Source organism: Trichosurus vulpecula, chromosome 2 (assembly GCF_011100635.1).
Source record: "Trichosurus vulpecula isolate mTriVul1 chromosome 2, mTriVul1.pri, whole genome shotgun sequence".
In the NCBI taxonomy this organism is placed as follows: domain Eukaryota; kingdom Metazoa; phylum Chordata; class Mammalia; order Diprotodontia; family Phalangeridae; genus Trichosurus; species Trichosurus vulpecula.
The window spans coordinates 111,424,759-111,448,183 of NC_050574.1; the positions used below are offsets into that span (position 1 = coordinate 111,424,759).

General features: G+C 38.5%; 2 protein-coding genes across 2 annotated transcripts in view; one reads left to right on the top strand and one right to left on the bottom strand.

Moving 5' to 3' along the window:
* DDIAS (DNA damage induced apoptosis suppressor) overlaps positions 1-578 on the bottom strand; it is a 37,244-nt gene extending 36,666 nt beyond the window's left edge. The window contains exon 1 of the mRNA XM_036747742.1: positions 536-578. The gene's annotated coding sequence lies outside the window, so the exon portion shown is untranslated. The remainder of the gene's footprint in view (positions 1-535) is intronic.
* An 8,075-nt stretch (positions 579-8,653) lies between these two features.
* Positions 8,654-23,425, top strand: part of LOC118835525 (prolylcarboxypeptidase) — an 83,611-nt gene continuing 68,839 nt past the window's right edge. The window contains exon 1 of the mRNA XM_036742714.1: positions 8,654-8,948. Within this exon, the coding sequence (XP_036598609.1) occupies positions 8,736-8,948 (213 nt within the window). The 5' untranslated portion in view covers positions 8,654-8,735. The remainder of the gene's footprint in view (positions 8,949-23,425) is intronic.

A 23,425-nucleotide genomic window follows, 5' to 3' on the forward strand; every position in this document is an offset into this window, starting at 1 on the left:
CTTTAAATAACTTTTTGATGTCTTTTATTTTTTATATCACCATAGTTTTTTCCCCAGTATCTTTTCTCCTCCCGCTTGCAGAAAACCACCTTATATAACAAACAGTTTATTTTTACAGACAAAAAAAAAAAAGAGGGAAAAATCAGCCTAACTGAGCTACACACAGAAAAAGTCTGAAAATATGTGCTGTTTCTACAACCTGTGGACCTTCCACCTCCGCAAGAGGGTGGGTTGGGAGTGTTTTCTCGTATCTCTTCTTTTACGACATAGGGCAATGTTTTCTTAACCCGGGTCCGTAAACTTTGTTGTTGTTTTAATATGTTGATAACGAATTCAACATAACTGATTTCCTTTGCGATCCTGTAGGTTTTATTTTATGCATTTAAAAAACATCATTCTGAGAAGAGGTCCATTGGTCTCATTAGACTACCCAAGGGGTCCATGACACAAAAAGGCTGAGAAGGCCCTCAAACAACGGTGTGAGGTAGGTAGCCAGTGCAAATATTATCCCCCTTTACGTGACAAAATAACTTACCGAGGGCCCCAGGCTTGCTCAGCAGAAGGACGTTTTATGGTCGAGAGCGGGTTTCGCCGCCTTCCAAGGTAGACGTGGTATCGTAGGGTGCTAACGGCGCTATATTTGGGGTTCAAATCCCAGCGCTGCAACTTACTGGAAGTGCGACCTTGGCAATCAGTCTCTCCCGGGTCTGTTTTCCCAACCGTAAAACGAGAGGGTGGAGCTAGACGGCCTCTGAGGTCTCTTCCAGCAGTCTCATTTTACGGAGAAGGAAACTGAGGCAGACAACCCCCCCCCTCCCCCCAGGAGGCCATCGGTTCCTAAGGATGAAGGAAACCAGCTGTCCGGGGGACTCCAGCCCCTCCGGCCCTTCCACCGAAGACGGCCAATGTGGAGGAGACCTAGAGGACCCAAGGCGAAAGCAAGGGGTGTAACCCACCGAACCCAAACAAACTCACTCACTTCGACTTCGGTAGCTTTACTTCCTCAGTTCCTACCAATAGAATCTCCCGCCAGCCGTTTCTCCGGAAGTGACGAAAAAGGCTCCAGCGCCATGGAACCAATCACAGCAAGGAGCAACAGAAAGGATTAGCTACGGAGCCTCGAGACCGGATTTGGAGAACGAATCATTTATGCCCACTCCGCAGGGGTGTCGGAATGGAATCTTTCGTCCCCCTCCCCCCGAGGGAAGCAGTGGTAGAACCCGTCTGAGTTCGAGAGATGCCGGGTTCTGATCCAGAGGGCAAGCGGTGGAACTTTAAGAGGATCTTCTGGATTGAGACCTTTGTGGGGATTGAAGAGGGAGAGCATGGAAGGGAGGATTTAGGGGAGAGCAGGACTGAGAGGGTAAAGAGGGCGTACTTTGAGGCATGGGGTTGTGAATACAGAGTGCTTAGGAAAATGGGGTATTATGGGGAGGAGGCTGCATTGTTAGAAATGGAAGAAAAGGAGAGGGGAAGAAAGAGTGCAGGCTTATGGGGTAGAGAGGAGAATCTCTTATGAATGAATGGACATTTATTAAGCGCTTACTTTTCTTAAGGACAAAACACTCTGCTGAGCTCTGGTTTACAGACGTGAAAGAGTTCACATTCTGATGGGGGAGACAACACACATGGAAAGTTCCAGCTCCGAGTCAGACGCAAAAAGCCCCCAAAGTAAATGTTGATGCCTCTTCTTTTATTTCATTTACACTGATAATTATGACTTGTAAAGATAATAATCATGATAGCATTTATATGTCTCTTTAAGGTTTGAAAAATGCCCTTTACCCTTATCTGATGCTAAATATACTAATAACTGGCTTATTAAAGGGTTTTACATCTGGTACATCATTTGATCTTTGACACAACCTTGTGAGGTAGATGCTGTTATCCCCGTTTTACAGATACTTATTAGCTGTGTGATGTAGGATTTGAACTCGAGGCTTCTTCATTCCAGGTTCAGCATAGACCACTGAGCTATACCTTGTAGAAGATGTAGGAAGATGAAAGAAAAAAGAAGTGTCATGGAAGAGTGAGCTACAATGGCATCATAGGAAGGGTGGGATTTAGGAGAGGAGCGGGCAAAAGGGCAGTTCTGGGAATAATGGAGGAATGGGTTAAAAACAGGGTAAGGGAGTAACAAGATCAGTCAATCAATCAATCAATCGATTTATAACTCCAGCACCCAACCCAAAACCTTAGCTGCTGTGCTAGGAGATGGAGTAACAACTAGAAAAACGAAAAAATGACTGCTCTTGAGGTGTTTACATTTTGTGGTGACACATGTTAACAAATAAGTAAATAGTATATACAAAATAAGTATATAATGATTTGAAGGAGAGTAACTAACAATTTGGGGGAATGAAGAAAATCCTCTTGAAGGAGGTAGCACTTTGGGGCTGAACCTTTAAGGTCCAGGAGTTCAGTGAAGATGAGGTGTGATGGGACAGCATTCCTGGCATTCAGGGCAGCTTGTGCAAAGGTATGGAGGTGGGAATGGAATGCTGTGTGTAAGGAACAGCAAATTGTTCAGTTTGGCTGCAGCATAAAGAATAATCAGCCAGGAAAGAGGGTGGAGCCAGATTGTGAAGGGTTTTTACATGCCAAGTAGTAGTTTGTATGTTATCCTAAAGCAAGGGTTCGGAAACAAGAGGTACCCCTTGATTCATAAACTTGGATGGGGAAGAAATTACATCTTTATTTTCAGTAACTGAAATTTAGCATTTCTTTCAGTTATTTAAAAACATTGTAAGTAGGGGTCCATAAGCTCCACTATAGTGCCAAAGGGGTCCATGACACATAAAAAGTTAAGAACTCCTGTCCTAAAGACTATGGAGAGCCACTAAAGATTTTTGATCAGGAAAGTGAGATGGTCAAAACTGTGCCTTTAAAATATCAATTGGCAGCTGTATGGAGGATATATTGGAGAGAGAATAGCCTGGAGTAGATGAACTAGGAGGCTATTGCAATAGTGTGGCTAAGAGGTCTTTGAGGGTCTGAACCAGGACGGTTTTGGTGTGAGTGGACAAAAGGGGACGGATGTGAGAGATGACATAATGTGGCAGCTGATTGGTACAGGGAATGAGGGAAGATGGGGATGATTCCTAGATTGTGAATCTGATGGTGCCCTTGAGAATAAGGAAGTTAGGAAGGAGCAGGATGGGTATGGATTAAGTGTCTTTTTGGGCATCGTTCCAAATCACTTTCTTGAATGGTTGGACTAATGCATAGTTCCACCAACTGTGCCTTAATGTGCCTATTTTCCCATAGCCCTCCATCTTTTATTATTTTCCTCTTTTGTCATCTTTGAAAAAATTATGGGCATGAAGTAGAATCTCAGAGTTGCTTTAGTTTGTATTTCTCTTATTATTAGTGTTTTGGAGCATTTTTTCATATGACTGTTGATAGCTTGGATTTTTTTCTTTTGAAAACTGTCCATGTACTTCGACCATTTATCTATTAAGGAATGGCTCTTGTTCTTAGAAATATGAATCAGTTCCTTATAGATCTTGGAAATGAAGCTTTTATTAGAGAAATGTCTTAAGTAAATTTAATAAAGGTAGATGGAGATAATACTCCCAGCAAAAACAGTTTATGAAAAGTGACTCATATAACTGCTAACAAAGGGGTCAGACTGGCCGCCTCAATAAAGCCAGTGACCTCAATGAGAAGGAAGGAGAGGGGGGAACTCTACTGATACACAAAAAAGGAGTCTTGGTAGTCCAGTGGAACATTATAATTGGCTATACAAGAAAAATGGGCTGGCATTCAGGTGAGGTTAATCACACCCCTCTCTGACATTTAAGGAGTGTTAATTGTTTTATGGGACCCATCTGTATCTTGTAATCTTTGCTAGGGGCTCAAAACTACCAGAGTTGCTCTATTCTTGGAAGAGATAAAATACCTCCTAATTTTACAGGGGCTAAAACAAATTGATTCCCTGCAAATATTTCAGGGGCTACAGGTATGAGAGATAACAACTTTTCTTTTAAGTATACCTTCAAACTAACTCAGAGGGAAAGCTAGATTCCTCAGCCCAACTCAAGGGTATAATAAGGTGGCTTTAGGCTGATGCAGACTCAATTATAAAATTAATACAGCACAAAATCAGTTACATTGGAGAAGCAATACAGTAGAAACTCAAGGTAATGTTAATTTTGATCTTTTCAGAAACTTGCTGCAAAGATATTTTCCAGTTACCTCTCATTTCTAATTTTAACTATATTTTGTTTGTACAAAAGTTTATACATTTTATAGCATTACAACTGTCTATTTTCTGTGATCCTCTCTATCCGTTGTTTAGTTATGACTTTCTTAAGCATCAATCTGAAAATTAATTTCTTTACTGCTCCTCCAGTTTGCTTATGATGTCACTTTTTATACAGGCATACCTCATTTAATTGTGCTTTGCTTTATTGCATTTCTCAGATACTGCATTTTATTTCTTTATTTTTACAAATTGAAAGTTTGTGGCAACCCTGCATTGAGCAAGTCTGTCAGCACCATTTTTCCAACAGCATGTGTTCACACCGAGTCTCCGTGTCACGTTTTATTAATTCTTGCAGTACTTCAAACTTTTTCCTTGTTAGTACATCTGTTATGGTGATTTTTGATTTTGTACAATTGTAATTGTTTTGGGCTCCATGAACCATATTCATGTAAGATTACAAACTTAACTGATAAATGTGTGTGTTACTGACTCTTCCATCAATCCATTGTTTTCTGCCTCCCTCCTTTTCCTCAGGCCTCCTTATTCCCTGAGATACAACGATATTTAAGAATATTACATAGACTTAGTTGATAAAGCAGCAGCAGGGATTGAGAGGATTGACTCCAATTTTGAAAGAAGTTCTACTATGGGTAAAGTGCTATCAAACAGCATCACATGCTACAGAGAAATTTTTCATAAAAGCAAGAGGCTATCAATGTGGCTAACTTAATCATTGACTTGTTATAAGAAATTGCTGCTCCAGCCTTCAGCAACCACCACCCTGATCAGTCAAGCAACCATCAACGTTGAGGCAAGACCATACACTAGCACAAAGATTATGATTTGCTGAAGGCTTAGACAATGGTTGGCATTTTTTAGCAATAAAATATTTTTAAATTAAGGTATATACCTTGGTTTGTTTTTTTAAGACACACAAATTCTATTGCACACTCAATAGACTACAGCATAGTATAAACATACCTTTTATATGCACTGGGAAACCAAAAAATTTGTGTACTTTATATTGAGATATTCACTTTCTTGTAGTAGTCTGGAGCTGAACCTGCTATATTTCTGAGGTATGCCTGTATTTAAGTCATGTATCCTGCCTGGGACCTTTCCTGTTTTCTCACCAGTTCTTTTCCCCTAATAGTGAGTCCTTACTCTAATAACTGGCAGGGTTTATCAAATACTGTGCTACTGTGCTCATTTGCTTTGGTATGTTGTATACTTAGTCTGGTTTACTGATTGATTTCTCTATCTGTTTTTAACCAGTACCAAATAATTTTAATGATCACTGCTTTATATAGTGTGAGATCTGGTAGTGCTAGACCACCTTCTTTGCTACCTTTTTTTTATTATTTCCCTTGAGATTTATTGACTTTTTGTTACTCTGTAAGAATTTTGTTATGTTTATTTTTTTAGCTCCAAAAAATAATCTTTTGGTAATTTGGTTAGTATGCTGTGGAATAAATAAGTTAATTTACACAGTATTGTATTGTCATTTTTGGTATATTGACTCTACCTACCTATGAGAAATTAATATTTCTCTGATCATTTAGGTCTGTCTTTATTTCTGCAGAGTGTTTTGTAGTTGGATTCCTTTAGTTCCTGGGTGTGTCTTGGTAGATTCACTCCCAAAGGCATTTGGCTTTAGCAATAAAGTGATCTTTGGTGGCCCTGGAGAGAGCAGTTGCAGTTAAATGATAAAGTTGGAAACCAGATTAGATGTGAATGGGAGATGAGATAGAACAGGCAACAAGCATAGATAGTGTTTGTCAGAGTTTGGCTATGAAATGGAAAAAAATGTAGAGTATAGCTTGATGCTCAAGTGAAGGTTATTTTTTAGGATGGGAGAGATCTAGGCACGTGAGGACCCTGTTGAGTTTGGCTAACAAATTTGTAGTACACTTAGTCAGTTAGTTTTTTTGATATTTGGAGAAGTGGATGGTGGGAGTAATCCAGGGTTGGAGTATATAACTGGAGTAGCAGTGATAAGACAATTGGGCAAGAGATTCAGGGGTCCAGAGTGGAATAAAGTTGAACTGGTTAATTAAAAGGTTGAGAGATTTTGAAGGGAGGAACAGGAGACCAAGGCAGAAATTAATGCCTGGGAAAGCAGGGAGGGAATGACAGTAAAAAATAGGATATAGGTTGACATGGAGGGGTGGAATTTTGGATGACGTTAAAAACAAGAATGTGGGGGTGATGTGAAGAAGTTAATCAGTCATTCAGCAAGCATTTATTAATCATATTCTGTAAGCCAGGCACTGTGCTAGGCACTGGGGATGCAGATACAAAGAATGAAACAATTTTCATTTGAAAAGAACTTACATTCTAATTGGGGAGACATGGATATAAGGATATACAGTATAAATACAGTGAAATACAATGTAGTATAAGCATAAACAAAGTGAATAGTAGGAAGGGTGGAGCTTGGGAATAATAGTAAAGAATAGGCTTTGGAGTGACGGAAAGTGATGGTGATTAAAAATAGGAAATGGGATGACAGTAAAGACTAGCATATGGAGGTGACCTGAAATAGAGGTAAGGTTTGGGAAGTGACATGGAGGGGTAGGGTTGGGGATGGCAATAAGGAAATGGATATGGGATGACAGTAGAGAATAAGTTGTTATTGTTATTCAGTCATATCCAATTCTTTATAACTCCATGGACCATAGCAGGCCAGGGACTTTTATCCTTCACTATCTGTTGAAATCTGTCCAAGCTCATGTTTGTTGCTTTCATGACACCATCCATCTCTTCCTCTGCTGTCCCTTGTTCCTTCTGCCTTCAGTCTTTCCCAACATCAGGGTCTTTTTCAATGAGACCTATCTTAACGTGGCCGGAGTAAGGTTCAGATTCAGTATTTGACCTTTCAGTGAATAGCCTGAATTAATTTTTTTAAGCATTGACTAATTTAATCTCCTTATTGTCCACGGGACTCTCAAAAGTCTTTTCTAGAACTACAATTTGAAAGTGTCTATTCTGTGATGGTCAGCTTTCCTTATATTTCAACTCTCACAGCCATATATTGCTACTGGGAAAACCATAGCATTGACTATACAGACCTTTGTTATTGAGGTGATACCTCTGTTTTTTAGTATGTTTCCAGATTTGCCATAGCTTTCTTTCCAAGGAACAAGTATCTTTTGATTTCATGGCTGAGGTAGCTGTTTGCTTTGAGCCCAAGAATATAAAATCTGAAACTGCTTCCATCTCTTCTCCCTCTATTTGCTAGGAAGTGATGGGACCATTTGCCAAGATCTTAGTTTTTTTTTTTTTTGAAGTTAAGCTTGAAGCCAGCTTTTACACTCTCCTCTTTCACCCTCATCAAGAGGCTTAATTCTTCTTCACTTTTTGCCATCAGAATGGTATCATCTGCATATCTGAGATTGTTGATATTTCTCCCAGCAACCTTAATTCTGTCTTTTGACTCATCTAGCCTGGCATTTCGAATGATGTACTCTGCATATAAATTAAATAAATAAGGTGACAATATACAGCCTTGTACATGTTGGATTCGGTTCTAACTGTTGCTTCTTGCCACATATAGGTTCTTTAGGGGACAAGTATAGATGATCTGATACTCCCATCTCTTTGAGGATTTGCCATATTTTGTTGTGATCCACACAGTAAAGGCTTTAGTGTGGTCAATGAAGCACAAGTAGATGTTTTTCTGGAACTTCCTTGTTTTCTCCATAATCCACTGAATATTGGCAATTTGGCCTCTAGTTCCTCTGCCTCTTTGGAAACTGGCCTGCTCTTCTGGTAATTCTCAGTTCACAATTGCTGAAGCCTAGCTTGCAGATTTGTAAACTTAATCTTGCTGATGTGTGAAATGAGAAGAGTTGTTCAGTAATTTGTACATTCTTTGGCATTGCCATTCTTTAGAATTGGGACATAAACTGATCTTTTCCAATCTAATGGCCACTGTTGAGTGTTCCAAATTTGCTGGCACAAGAACAGTAATTTAACAGCAAAATCTTTTAGGATTTTAAGCAGCTGGAATTTCCTCACCTCTAGTAGCCTTATTATAATAGGGGTGGGATGGGGGGGGGGCGTTACACGTAGAAACAGGTATGTGAGGGGCAGGTGACAGGAAGGGAAGGATGGTGTTGGGGCAAGTGGAGGAATGGGTGGGCCTTCTCTCTCACTGGGGGCCTGGAGGGCAAGGCTAATTCTTCTTTCCCAGGCCCTGGTAAGTATGCCTTTTCCCCCCTTGGGAGTCCGGTGGATAGCGCTAAAAGATCATTTGGTGCCTGGTGGGCAGGGCCACTCTCTTATTTGGGGGCTCCATAGGCGGGGCTCCATCCTCATTGGGAGTCTGGTGGTTGGGCTAAGCTGGCTCTTGGAGCCTGGTGGGCGGGGTTACTCCCTTCTTTAGGGCCTGGTGGGTGGGGAAGTGGGCGGGGCTACCCCCACTCCGGGGCGAGGATTGGTTCCTGGCTGGGCCGAGGCGGAGCAGCAGGAAGTACCGCTCTGTACCCCGGCTCTGGCTCCCCTAGCCTCACTAGTGTTGGGAGCCATGGGCAGCCGGGCCTCGTTCTCCGCGGCTGCTGCCTCTGCTTTCCTCCTCCTTGCCTTGGGCCCGACCCTGCCCAGCCCGGCGGCCGCTGCCCCCCACCTGCCTCGGGCCGCCCAGACCCTCCAGCTGTCCAGCTTGCCCAGCCGCGCCCCCGCCCCTGCTCCCGCCCCCGCCGCAGGGCTCAGCTACAAGACCCACTACCTGGTCCAGCAGGTAAGTGCTGATCGGGAGGGAGAGTTGTCCTCTAAGGAAGCCTCCTCCTGCCACCCAGGCCCGTGACCCCAAATCCTAGCTCGGAAGCTCGCTGGATTTGTATCTCCATCCCCTCAGAGGATACCCCAAACCTGTTCTCCATCGGGAAAGGGTTCCTTCAGCTTTTAAGTGCTTCAAAAAAGGAGCTGCCGCACCGCTTCCCAAAGCCAGCCCAGAGCACTGGCGCAGTTCCCCAGCTCCGGGGGTTTGGAACCTCTTCCTCAGTCCAAGAGACCCTCTCCGTGAATCCTGCTAGATTTCCTTTCTTTCTTTCTTTCTTTCTTTCTTTCTTTCTTTCTTTCTTTCTTTCTTTCTTTCTTTCTTTCTTTCCCGACCAGCTTTTAAAACTTGCATCTTCCCATCCATCTCCCTACCCCTAGTTCCCGGGGTTTGAAATTTCTTCCTTAGTCGTAGACCCTTTTTCTTTCATTATTTCTCCCTCCCCCATTTCCTATCCTATACCATCTTTAAATGCCCGAAACTCCTCAGACTAACTTATGTCTTCATTCACTGCATTCCCAGGCAGATGTGAGGTCTGAAATTCCTTCCTTAGTCGAAGAGAGCCCTCTGACTTCATTCTTCCCCCCTCTCCTCAAAGTTTTTAGTAGTCTCCATCCTTCTGAATTTCCTTTTTTTTTTTAATTGGCTTATAATACTTGAACCTCCCTCTTCCAGCTTAACTCCTCTCCTTAGTGAGGTCCAGGGGTTTGAAATATGTACCTTAGTTGAATAGATTGTTTTTGTTCCATTATCTCCGCCCCTCACCAATTCCTTTTTTTTTTTTTTTACATGCTTAAAATGACTTCAACTCTCCCAGTCTAACTCTTCTGCCTAACATTTGCAGGCATATATAAGTCTGAAACACTTTTCTTCATACAAGAAATACCTGTAACATCATCCTCTCCATCAAATTAAAGACCCCTTCCTTAGGCCAAGTGACCCCAGGGTCATCCTGCCAGATTTCTTTCTTTTCCTTTCCTTCCTCCCCCCCTCCCCAGCCCATCAGCTTATAAAAGTACATCTCTACCTTCCAGAATTCATCTCCCTAATTCTAGCACCAGGGATCTGAAATGCCTTTCTTAGACTTTTGCTGTCTTTCAATTGTTTCAGTCATGTCCAACTCTTTGTGGGGTCATTTGGGGTTTTCTTGGCAAAGATACTTGGGTGCTTTACTATTTTCTTCTCCGGCTCATTCTACAGATGAGGAACTGAGGCAAACAGAGTTAAGTGACTTACCCAGGGTCACAAGAATCTGAAGTCAGATTTGAACTTAGGAGTCTTCCTGACTTCAGGCCTGGCACTCTCTCCACTATACCACCTAACTTGTTCTCCTTATCCTTAGAGGCCTTTTTTTCTCCTTATCCTACTCTCCTCTTTCAGCCCTTTCCTTTTTAGCAGCTAAAAATGCCCCAAACTCTCCCAGCTTAATTCTTCTCCCCACACAAGCATTTTCAGACAGATGTAAGTCTGAAACTCTTTCCTCAGTCTGAGGGATCCCTCTAACTCCATCTTCCCCACCAAATTTGAAACCTCTTCTGTTAGTTAGAGATCCCTCTAATTTTCCTCTTTTCTATTCTCCCCTTTAAAATACCTGTACCACCCTGCCAGTGGTATGAAACTCAAGTAGGAATGGATCCCTTCAAGTGGCATGTTGATTTAGAAAACTACAAATTAACATTATCCATTACAAATCCAAATGCAATAATGTATTTTAATTAATTTTGTTAAACATTTCCAAGTTACATTTTAATCTGGTTCTGGCCTAACCAGTTTTGTGGAAGGCTTGTGCCTTGGGGCTTTGAGTTTGACATATCTCTCAGTTCTAGTCCAACTCATTTTTTTCTACCTATGGCTCAAGGGGTTCACCACTCTTTCCTTAGTCTAAGAGGCCTCTTTTCCTCCATCTCCTAGCTCCATTCCAAATTCTATCTATTTTAACCAAGTAGCTAAAGAAATCCCAGTGTGGGGTTTGCTAGGGTTGTTTGTGGCTGTAAGACGCTTTGAATACAGATTGTTCTTATGAAACTTGAACTTAGAGTTTTAAGATAGGCTTGAATGCATTTTATGTTTAGCTTAGCTACAGGATGAGGCATTTCTAGACAGATTTGGGGTTTAAAGGTATTGTGTGGAAACATGATAAGATTTCTCCATTGGTGGAATGATAGGGATAAAAAAAGCAAAGCTTCATAGTTGTTCAGTCATGTCCAACTCTCAGTGACCCCATTTGGGGTTTTCTTAGCAAAGCTACAGAAGTGGTTTGCCATTTTCTTCTCCCTCAAAGCTTTGTTACTCACCTGAGCTTGTTCTATTGTTCTACAGTTTAGAGTTGAGGGGAGTGAATCTCTAATCTAGAATAAGCATAGTGGTTTTTCTTGACTCGTTATGGCATATTGGAAAGAACTAGGAATTAAAATTTGAATTTGAGTTTCAGCCTTACCGTCATTTGTGACTGGTTAAATTTTTTCCCTTCACCTGGCTTTCATCTGTAAATTGTTGGATTTGGACTAGATAATTTTTGAGGTAGCACACAATCTATATTTTCAGTTGGAGAGAGAAAGTAGGGAAACTAGATTCTTCTACTAATTCACTCTGTGAACGAACTTAGGCAAATAACATAACTTCTCTAGGCCTTAGCTTTCTCATCTTTAAATTGAGCAGCAGCCTGGACCAGATAATGTCTTGTCGACCTGAAAGTTTGGTTAAAGGAGGCAAACAGGCCAGGTGATATGTAACTCCACATTGTTTATTCCCTTAAAGCTAGCAAATACATACATGTATGGAGCCAGACAAAATCTGACTGCCTGAACAGAAGAATGAGAAGGTTTAAATACATGTTTAGAACAGTCACAACTCAGCATGTCTGTGTTACTCAATTTTATGATCTCCATGTATGTTTAACCATGATACAAGAGAAGGACTTTTCTAAATTGAATAGGTTGTAAATACAATAAGATAAGAGAGTTGACAAGGGCCAATTGAAACTACAACCCAGTGTTTCTGTGTTTAATTTACCGTTAACATTCCATAACACAGTATATGCCCATAAAATATTAAGATAGTTTCTAGGGTTAAGGGTTGGCTAATAGACAGAGGAAAGAATGCTCTTAAGTCAGCCTGATCTGGCCCTGTTGACATAGGAAAGGGTATTCTCTGAGTTTACTCAGAGAACAAAGAGGTTGTTAGGTTCAGACTCTTCCTCTGGTTAATCAGTTCAGGCTCTGACCCTTATTGAAGTTACTAAATTGATATTAAATGATTATCAGTCTGAAGTCCTTTCTAGGTTTATTGTTTGATGAGTTAATGTGATTTAAGTGTTCAGAAAATGGTTATTTATGATGAAGAGAAATGGCTCAAAGAAGAAAAGGAGATTTTGGACTACAGTATAGAAAAGTGACCATAAATGGGGAAGTACAAAGCAAATGAAAGAATTGTGAAATTCTTGCTTTTTTATTTTTATGTTTTGATTGGGCTTGTGATTTCATACATGTGGTTAATTCTCTGTCCAAAAAAAGTCCCTACAATGATCCAGATTTGTAACTTCTGTAATTTAGAGAGTTGCCCAAAGCAACTTTTATGTTAACCTCTCTTATGCAAGTTATAAATGGCCGATGGGGTGAAGTAGCCAAGACATGTATCAAATAAATCTTTAGTCAACTTGGGTTTTGCTCATGGGTTTATATTAGCAAGATATCAAATCTTTTAGAACACAAAACAATAACTAGTTAAATTAGTCAGTAACAAATTAAAATTATTGTAAACTATTCTTCCTCACCTGCTAGATCACTTTGATTTTTACAAGTGGTTGTTTTTTGGAGAAAACAATCCATACATTTTTTATTTGTTACAATATTAGCAGTGATTAACTTCTGAATCACAGATTTTCTGTTTGTTGTTATTCAGTGTGCAGATTTTCAAACAAATATTATTTGTATCATTAATTTTTTTTCATAAAACAAAATACATCATGACGCTATTAATATTGATGAGTTTAAATTTTTATAACGTGATCTCTATTTATTATTTCAAAATGTTTGAGAGTCAATAGCTAAAGTGAATTGTCATATTTTTAAAAAGGTTATTTACCTATTATTTACATGCCCTCATTTCTTTAAGTATGCAATACTTTCAGTTCTTAAAAAGATAGAAAAATGTGTAAACTCTTAAACATTTAACTCAAGTATGTTTTAATTACCAAGTGATTAAAAACTCCATTGAGCTTGAGAATCCGTAACTTCATCCACTATATACTTATGGTTTAGTGAGCATGGCATTATACAGTCAAGAGTTATAGGTTTAAATTGTAGGCTTGCCATGAACTAACAGTGTGACCTTGGATAAATCATAACTTCCCAGAGCCTCAGATTCCTTAAAGAATAGAATGAAGGTTTTTTTTTCCTGAATGACTTCTAAAGCTCCTTCGCCTCTAAAATTTTTAGACTCAGGTTACAACCTGCTTTAGTTCATACAAAAGGAAGCTCCAAACCAAACAAAACTGAAGACTAAATCACTTAATTGCTACTGTGCTTATGTCAGTGTGCTTGTGTCACTGAGAAGGATTACTTCCCTTTTTTTTCTTTGTCCATTTTGTACCGGTGTTTTTCTTCAGTTCCTCAAAGTCTTGATGTTGTGCTCATTTGTTAGAAATGACCTAAAACAAAACTGAATTTGAATAGCAAATACTTTAATTGTAGATCATTTGTATAATGTTATGTGAATATTGAGATAAATATTTATGCATCATGCATTTATTGGGTCAGATAATCATATAAATTAGTTGTAATAGCTCTATCAATCATCTAATGTAATTCTACCTTGTTTTACAGATTCATTTCTACAAACATGAAGTGCCTGCTATGTGCAAGGCACTGAGCTAGAGGAGAGAGGAAGCACATTTTTGGTCTGGGGTGGGGGTCAGCCTATGCAAAGGTTTGGGGTTGGAGATTGAATGTTATGTATAGGAAACAGCAACTTGGCCAGTTTGACTGGAATGTAGACTATGTGAGGAGAAATAATGTGTGTGTGAGGTCGCAGTAAACTGTGTATTCAGTTTAGAAAGATAGGTTGAAGCAAGATTGTGAATGGTTTTAAATGCTGACAGATGTGGTTTTGTAATTTATCTTCAGGGTGATAGGGAACTACTGAAGTTCCTTGAGCAGAGGAATGATATAATAGTACCTTTGTTTTAAAAATTTCAATTTGACAAGCTATTTGAAGAATGAATTGGAGAGGGGAGAGGCTGGAGGCAGGAAGACCCATTAGGAAGTATTACAGTTTATAAAACTATAGATTGTCATACACTTTCCAGTAAATGAGAACTGTGCCTCAGACCCCAATTAGGATGTTAACTTGATTTTCTGAGGTCAAGATGGGTCTTTGGATCTGGTTGGTCTGTGTGGCCAAGGGCCAGTGCAGGTGGCTGGTGAGAGACCTGGTGTCTGAGCCTTCTCTTGCTGCAGAATAGTTGATTCACTCACCTTCCTCTTTGGCTTGTATTTGCATCTCCTTTACCACTGACAAGTATTTGCAAAAAAGAATATCATATGTGTGCAAAGGTGGGAAAGGGTGAAGATAGACAGAAATATATGGGAAACTATGGTTCAGGAAAAAGAAGTGAGAGAGACCAATGACTTTAAGTTTTATGTGAACATTTTCTTCAAAGAAAAAAAAGTGGTAGGCCCACCAGCAAAAGACATCACAAAGAATGAAATGGATTATATCTTAATAGACAGGAAAAACATTATTATTGACATGGGAGATACTCCTGATTTGGCTTTCTGCACACAGTCAGACCATTGATTCATCAGAGCCAAAATCAGAATTTGTAATAAACAAGAAGAATATAATGAGAAAAAGATGTGGAACATGATAAAGAAGATTTAACTCAATTATTTAAAAAAGCTATTGAAACTCAAGCATAGAAAGTGGACAACAGAAATGATATCAATACTGATTATACTAATTTCCTACAGAAATTATTATCTCCTCTACAACAGAGACCAAAAGAGCCAAGAAAGTGCTTTAGTCAGCTAACATTTGACTTGCCAAATGGAAAGAGATGGCTGCCAGGGCCATTCTGGGTTGAGGAAATTGAGGGGATTAGGACAGCAATTGTTTAATTGTGGAAATGGAGTGAACCACTCTTGCTCCATCTTATGCCTCAATTCTGGAGCTAGCTCAGTTCCCTTTCTGTTCAATTATGGGCCTAGTCCAAATTCTATCTCATGAGAAAATTTTATTCAATTGTGGGACTTGGGAGAAAATCTTATTGTATTGTTTGAACCTAGCCCCTCATGGCTAGGAAACTCAGCAACTTTTCCCTGCTGTTGAGACACCCTTAACCAAGGACCTAGGTTATGTTAATCAGAAACTCAGACTCAAAGATTGATGCAAGGAGTTTTCTCACAATTGCGTATCTCAAACAATCCATATTTCTTATCTGAAAACTGGCCCATGTTGATCAATCAGTTATTGTTTCCATGTTCCTTTGATTGTTCACGGACACTTGGGGGAGTGGGACATCTATTTTTGATTTCAGGAAATTGTACCTATTCACTCTCTCCCAACTTGGAAAATCCCTAATTTTTCTTCCTGTTAGAAACTAGATTACCTGTTATGTTGTTTCCTTTTAATTAATTGATCTTATTTGATTATTTTTAGTATGTAAAAGGACTTGGTCCCAATTTGTTTGGGCAATTGGCAAGCATTGCTTAATAAATCAATATGCTGAGAAGATTGAATCTTTGTTTTCCTTAGTCATTTCATCTTTTGCCTGCCACAGGAATAGGATATAGACTTGCCTATAAAGTCCTACAAAGAAGATCGATGGATCTTTGTGAGTAGAGTTGTCTCATCAAGCAGAGAGAAGCCTTTGAGGTTAAAAGTTATTTAAAGAAAGCTTGATAAGATAACCATACCTATTTGCCACATGCTTCTATTTGTAGTCCTCTTTCCATTTTCATCTTTGAAATGGGTGTGATTATCTTAAAAGAGCTTTGCAAATTGCATTTTAAGATGATTGTACAGATTTCAAGGCATTTACATTAGCTATTTTTGTGATGTTGGGGGAAATGGAGGAAGGCTTTGACAACCTTGCATGAACTCCTTGTAGCAAATTTTGGGGAGGATGTGGGCAAGACTTGCACAGGATGGTCAGGTGTGGATAGGTTGTGATCTGCATTATTGTAGGGAACTCTCAAATTGACATTACAGATCCATTTGAGTATTTAAATATTGAGTTAAAAGATTTTCCTGCATATTTATGTAATCATAATTTTTGTTTTTTTATTAATATGACCTACCATGTTTATAGTTTCATACCCTGTATCTCTGGTATAAATCCAACCCAGTCGTAGGGTATGATCTTTATAATATGTTTCTGTAGCCTCTTTTAAAATATTTTATTCAATATCTTTGCATTTTGATATTCTTTAGAAATATAGTTTTCTTTCTCTGCTTTGGCTCTCCTTAGTTCAAATATCAAGACTGTATTTGTATTATGAAAAGAATTTGGTAGGCTCTCTTCTTTTTCTATTTTTGCAAAGTTTTAGTTTATTTTTGGATATCTTTGGTAGAATTTACTTGTAAATCCATCGGGTCCTGGTTTTTTTCCCCCCTTTGAAAATTCATTTTGGTCTTATTCTATTTCTTTTTCTGAGATTGGACTATTTAAATTTTTTGTTTCTTGCTCTGTTGTGCTGGGTATTTTATATTTTTATCCCAATTCTGAAACATACTGGCTGTGTGACCCTGGGCAAGTCACTAAATCTCTCAGCATACTAGGCAATTACCTAAAAGTATAAATTGCAGGGAAGGTGCTAACTTGCAGTGGTAGAGAATGTTTCTCATTGGGAGCTTATACCAACGAAATCACGGATCCAGTCCCTGTCTCTGTGTTTGTCCTTATCCCTTTATATTTTTGTAAATGGTCATCCATTTATTTGCTTTGCTGGCATATGATTGGGCAAAATAATTTCTACTAATTTTTTTATTCACTCTTTATAGGTAGTGAATTCTTTTTTCATTTTTGATACTGGAAATTCCTCACATAGTACGTTGGCTATTGAGGGGAGGGAATCCAAAAGTGTGGTTCAAATAACAGTGCTGATAAGAATAGGATACAGTGGGAACATAGCAGATCTGTTCCATTCTTTAGGATTGTCTGGTTTACCTGGATCTCATTCTAAGTTCTTTAAGATCCTTTTTTCCTAACTTACTTTTCACTGTTTTGTGACAAAATCCAGTTTATAATATTTCATTATTCTTCTCTATTATTATTTGCAAATGGGTTGGTATTAGACACTGGTATTGCCTTTGGTTGCTGTGGTGGGTGAGAGATGAAATGACCCAGGAAACAAAGGTTCAAGCTTCCAAGCACATAGATTTATTAAGCAATGCATGCTAATTGCATAAGAATCTGGATCAGACTTCCTCAGCTTTGGCACTGGACCCCCAAATACAGGGGGAGGCAGATTTTTATGCATTAAAAACAATTAATCAAATAAGACCAATTAATTAAAAAAAACAATGCCATGATACAAAATTAGGTAATCTGATTTCTAATTGGAGGAAGGATTAGAGACTTTCCAAGTTGGGAGGGGGAGAGTCAACAGGTGCAATTCCCTGAAATTAGAAAAAGAGGTGTCTCACTCCCCATCAATGTTTGTATTCAATCTAAGGAACATGGAAACAACTGATTAACCAGTATGGGGCCAGTTTTCAGATAAGACATAGGGGCTGCTTGAGATGTATAATTGTGAGAAAGCTCCTTGCATCAGTTTTCAGATATGATTGGGTTTCTGGTCAGCATAACCTAGATCCTTAGTTAAGAGTCTCTAAATGACAAGGAGAGGTGGTCCAGCTTCCTAGCCACTCAGGGCTCGATTCAAACAATAAAATAAAGTTTTCTCAAAATTCCCATAATTGAATTATATATAATGCCCACTATATATAATTGAATACAATTGAGTTGAATTCTGTCTTTTCACAAGACATAAATTGGACTAGACCCGTAATTGAGCAGAAAGGGAACTGAGCTAGCTCCAGAATTGAGTCACAAGATGGAATCAGTATGGTTCACTTAATTCCCACTACCACTTGCTGTTTTAATTTCCTCACTGCCATGACTTTGCTGGGCAAATGTTTGCTAATTAAACTATCTTTGATCTTCCAATTGTGGCTATTGTTGTACAACAATTAAAATTCTCTGTGAAATGGTAGTAAAATCAGTGTCTGTTTTTGCCCATTTTGCCATGTCAGTTTAATCTGACCACACAGCAGATTCTGAAGTGATGTAAGTAGTCATATCCTGTCCTTTGAGATTTAATCAGTTTCATTTTGATTATGATTTTTAGTATTTCTCATGTCCAGGGACTTCTGACTTTCATTCTTGAAACCAAAGTCTTCATGATATACAGCTATTAGGCACCTGAAAATTCTATAAGTCTTTGACTTTTTTTGTTTTCTGAACTTGGATTATATTTTCCAACAGAGTTTTCTCATTCTTCCCCTATATCCACCTTCATGGTGAAGTATCAAGGTTTGTAGAATCTTACCAAGTTTTTCATTGCCTTTTTCTTCTTAGTCTTCTGCCACAGGTGTTGGCACAAAGGTTGCAATTATCTTCTTGATGGTCTGTTTATTTATGATAATTATTACCAGTGCAAGGAAAAGAAGATAATATAGCTTATAAAATATTTCTTGATACCTTTGGTTACACAATGAAACCAATTTCTTGGATCCTTTAATCCAGAGGCAACATCATGTAGTAGTAATGAATGTTGGGCTTGGAATCAGGAAGGCCTAAGTTCAGATACTGCTTTAACATTTTTATTAATGAATGAATGAAAAAAGATTTACTATGCATTTATTCAAAGCACTCTCCTAAGTGCTGGAGATGAAGTGTGGGCTTGTTATTTATTTTTGTTTGAATCCTAGTTTTGATTTACTTAATCCCAATTTAAAACATTTATAGGTGTATATCTCTATATATGACTATATGCACATATATAGTTCTTATATCTAATTGACATTAATATACAAATGATTCACAGCCATTTTGCATCACACTTTGATTGTCATTTTAGAGGCTAAAACAAATGAATCTATGCAACCTCTTTTTTCACTGCCTACATAATGTTGATTTCCCAGCTTAGATTGGGTGGGAAAAGGACTATTCTATTAAGGTCCCATAGGACCATTAGATAATCAGGAATAGATTAGATATCAGGAATGCACATATGAATATAACTCAGTGTGTTGAAGTTATAGATTACTGTGTACTCAGGCACAATTTCACTTAATCTTTCTTTCCCTATTTCTTGTTCGTTCCATTCTAAGCTGTTATTTTCTTTGGCTCCCAATCCCTTCCCTTTGCATCCTGAGACAGTCATAGGGCAGATAAAGTCCATGGCAGAGAATGCAGATATTTTGCCTCCTCACAGTGTAGTTGAGAAGCACTGTTCCAGGGGATGGTCTAGTTTTAACTGCTGTAGTGCTGATGCCTTCTCTTGTTTACTTCATTTTGTAGAGCATGAAGCAAAAAACATCATGTGCCTATGGTATTTTAATGATGACCTAGTATGGAATCAAAGGATTGGGATAGCAAGAGCAACTGGACCTAGGATTTCATTGTTGTAGGGAACTCTTGGGTGGTGAAATGCCCTTGACCAATGTAAGTCAATGTCTTCTCTGCTGTTTGTGGCCTGAAACAGTTGACTTGAGCTCTAAGAGGTTGAGACATGCCCAGGATCACACAGTTGGTGTATATCAGAGGTAGGAAATGAATCCAGGTCTTCCTGGCTCCAAGGCCAGCTCTCTACCACACCATACTCTCTCATCACAGTCTCTTAAATCCTGTGGTATAGGAATGACTCTGGGTCATTCACTCATCAGGTATTGACTGAGCATGAACTATGTGCAATATATCATGGGAGACATAAAGATCAACAAGATGAAATCCTTTCCTTTAATAAGTTTATAATATTAGATGAGAAGATATACAAATGACTCCAATACAAGGCAGAATGTCATAGCAAAGTTATTTAAATACACAGACTTATAGTCCTAATGGAGCAAAGGTCAAAATTACATCTCCAGTTGAATTAATGAGTTTTGCAGAATGCTAATGTTGGACTAAGTTTGTAACAGTTAAGGAGTAGAGCAGGGTTTAGCAATCCATGGCACATGGCCCTAATCACCTTTTGAAGGAATGACATATTCTCTTTTGCTGAATGTCCAATTATTTTCCGTAATAATTAGTTAGACTCAGCTTTGCAAGCTATGTTTTTTAGGGTACCAGCTGACCTTTGCTTTTTAAGAATACCATATTCCAATTTTTCACTTTTTTTTTGCATACACATATTAATCTTCGAATAATTCTCCCTGGAATACGAAAAGTTTTTTTCCTCCCCTTGATTCCTGTAGAGTTTATTTGATGCTGTAATTTTGAAATCTGACTACAATGTTTCTTGCTGAACTAAGAATGGAATTTCATCCTACTGGTATTCTGTGGATTATACTTTGCCATCTATTTCTTATATTTCTGGGAATTTTTTTCTATATGATTTCCAGAAGTTTAGTATTATAGGTTTATGTAATTCTTAGTGCTTTCCCTCTGTTGATTGTTTTCAATTTAGCCTGTAAATATAGTTTGTTTATACATAGTTATATTGTCTTTATTTGTATCCCTAAGGCTTACCACAGTGCCTGGCACATGGTAGACACTTAAATGTTTATTGACTGACCTCTGCTGTGTTTCCTCCTCCTGCTTTCAATCACTATACCTCTCAGATTGCCAGAAAAACTGGAGTATTTGTCATCTGCCTACTTTTGAAAGGTTCATGAGAAAATATTTAATTGTGCCTATGTGCATTTTCTCTAAACTTGCATTTAAGATGCATATTTTTTGAAAAAAACTGTTTAGCAATACTACTGGTTTAAAGCACTGAACAATTTCCCAAATGGTAAAATGCATTCATTCTGCTTTTCTTCTTCATATTTAATCCTGGAACCTTTCCCAAATATATGTACTGATATACTAAATCAATGGACAAGTTCTTTTAATGATCATAAATTATCCAGTGCACACACCTGACTTTATAATGTTTTGTGAATACTCTTTTTTTTGGAGGGGGGAGGGTAGGGCAATTGAGGTTAAGTGACTTGCCCATGGTCACACAGCTAGTAAGTGTGTCAAGTGTCTGAGGTCAAATTTGAACTCAGTTCCTCCTGACTCCAGGGCCCGTGCTCTACTCACTGTGCCACCTAGCTGGCCCAAGGATGCTCTTTACAAAATATCACTGCTACATTCCACTAATATCTTCCTTCTCTTCCCTATAACAAATGATGATAGTCAAGCAAAATGAATAAACACAATGGTCATGCACCAGACCTAACTTTTCAATACAAATTTCTCTCCGTGATGCTCTGTGTTAGCAAATATTGAAACATCAATGCTTCAAACAGTGTCTGGTACATAAGAAGTGTTTAATAAGTATCTATCAACTGATATCACAATCTCCAAGGTAGTAAAGTTTCTTTTAACCCCAAGGGCAATGGAGAAATACATGGTGGGCACAAATAATCTACAGCATGTTTTGGATGATGACCTATGCACCAGGAGGCAGCAGGAATAATGGGAAAAGCAACGGTTTTAGTGTCAGAGGACTTAGGTTCATATCCCAGCTCTTTCACTGGCTACTTGCGTGACCTGGAGCCAGTCATTTCTCCTCTTTGTATCTCAGTTTTCTCATTTGGAAAACTAGGGGACTGGATTCAGTGACCTGTATGGTTCCTTCTACATGAAATTACAGAAGGATTATCAGTGAAGAAATACATTGGAAAAGAAGTTAAATCACCATGTAATATGAGTGAAGATAACAAAAGGAGAACCAAAAGCCTTTAGCATGTGGGGATCATTTCTGGAAGATCTATGAATAAATAAGAATTAGAATTGCCTGGGCTCAGAAAGCATGGATATATTGTAATTTATTGCAATGGAGGGGATATTCACCTTGATGAGATCATGAATCCATCAAAGTATTAAGGGAATATTATTAGTTATGTCCAGTTATACAATGAGTGGTTCTCTTTTCATTAAAAAAGCACTATTGAATGTAAAAATTATACTAATTTATTTCAGTTAACCACTTCTATAAGAAACTTGACTCTTTTGACTTATAGACCTAATTCCCTCAATAGGATAAAGTAGTAATAATAATATCATAGGTCCCTCTGATTTTTATTTATAGATAAAATGTTCACATAAGTATTAGTTAATTATAAGAATGTGGGTCTCTACCTTTAATAAATTCTTAATGTGTATTATTCTAGATATCTGACACTGTGCTGCCCTAAAGACTTCTCTGTGCATATCAACGACAGATGTCAGTGATGTCTGATGTCTAGGATGTCGAGGCAAAAATTGAAGATTATATAATTAATAAGCAGATGATGCACAACCTCTAGGCAGAAACACATTTTCAAGTATAGGAAGCCTTTGCTTCCCCAGCCATTGTCATACTACTCTCTCCAGCACTTGGAGAACCTTAGCAATAAATAGGATTAAAAGTTAGAAGGCTCTTTGAAATCATCTGTCATTTAAAAAAAATTACAACCATATATATATATATATATTTTTTCTCACGTCTCTCTTTCCATTGAACAGAAATAAAAACAAAACTCTTGGAAGATGTATACATGGATAAGCAAAACAAATGATTGCATTGGTCATGTACAACATATGTATCATTATACATCTTGAGACCATCACTTCCGTATCAGGAGGAGTAGGTAGCATGCTTTGTCATTAGTCTTCTGGAATCATGGTGGGCCATTGCCTTAATCAGGTTTCTCTGAAAGTGTCCCTTTCTTCATTTCTGATGATGCAGTGATATTCCATTACATTCATATACCATCCTTTGTTCAGTCATTCCCCAGTTGATGGGCACTCCTTAGTTTCTAGTTCTTTGAATGCATGATGCATTTAATAAGCACTTACAATATGGAAAGCCCTGTGCTAAGGCTATAAATATAAAAGTGATACAGCCCTTGCTTTTCAAAGTTCACATTCTAATGGGGGAGACCACACATGGATAGTTTTAGCTGCAAGTCAGATGGAAAAGTCCTATGGTCCTTAGAGAGCAACACCAAAGCTGGTGGTAATGTTTTGTGTTTAATGGCATTATTTAAGATCATTATTCCCAAGGCTCTTGGACTCAGGGTCTGGACTATCTCCATTGTGATGTGAAGGGAAATGGGGGTCAAGGTGGTGGTGGTTGGATTTGTCTGGTACATGTTGCCTCTTGTCTCTTCCAGAGTGCCTTGTTCCTTCAGTTTCTTTGTCACTACAAAAAGAGCTGCTATAAATATTTTTGCACATCTAGGCACTTTTCCTCTTTCTTTGATCTCTTTGGGTTATGGACCTATTAGTGTTATCGCTC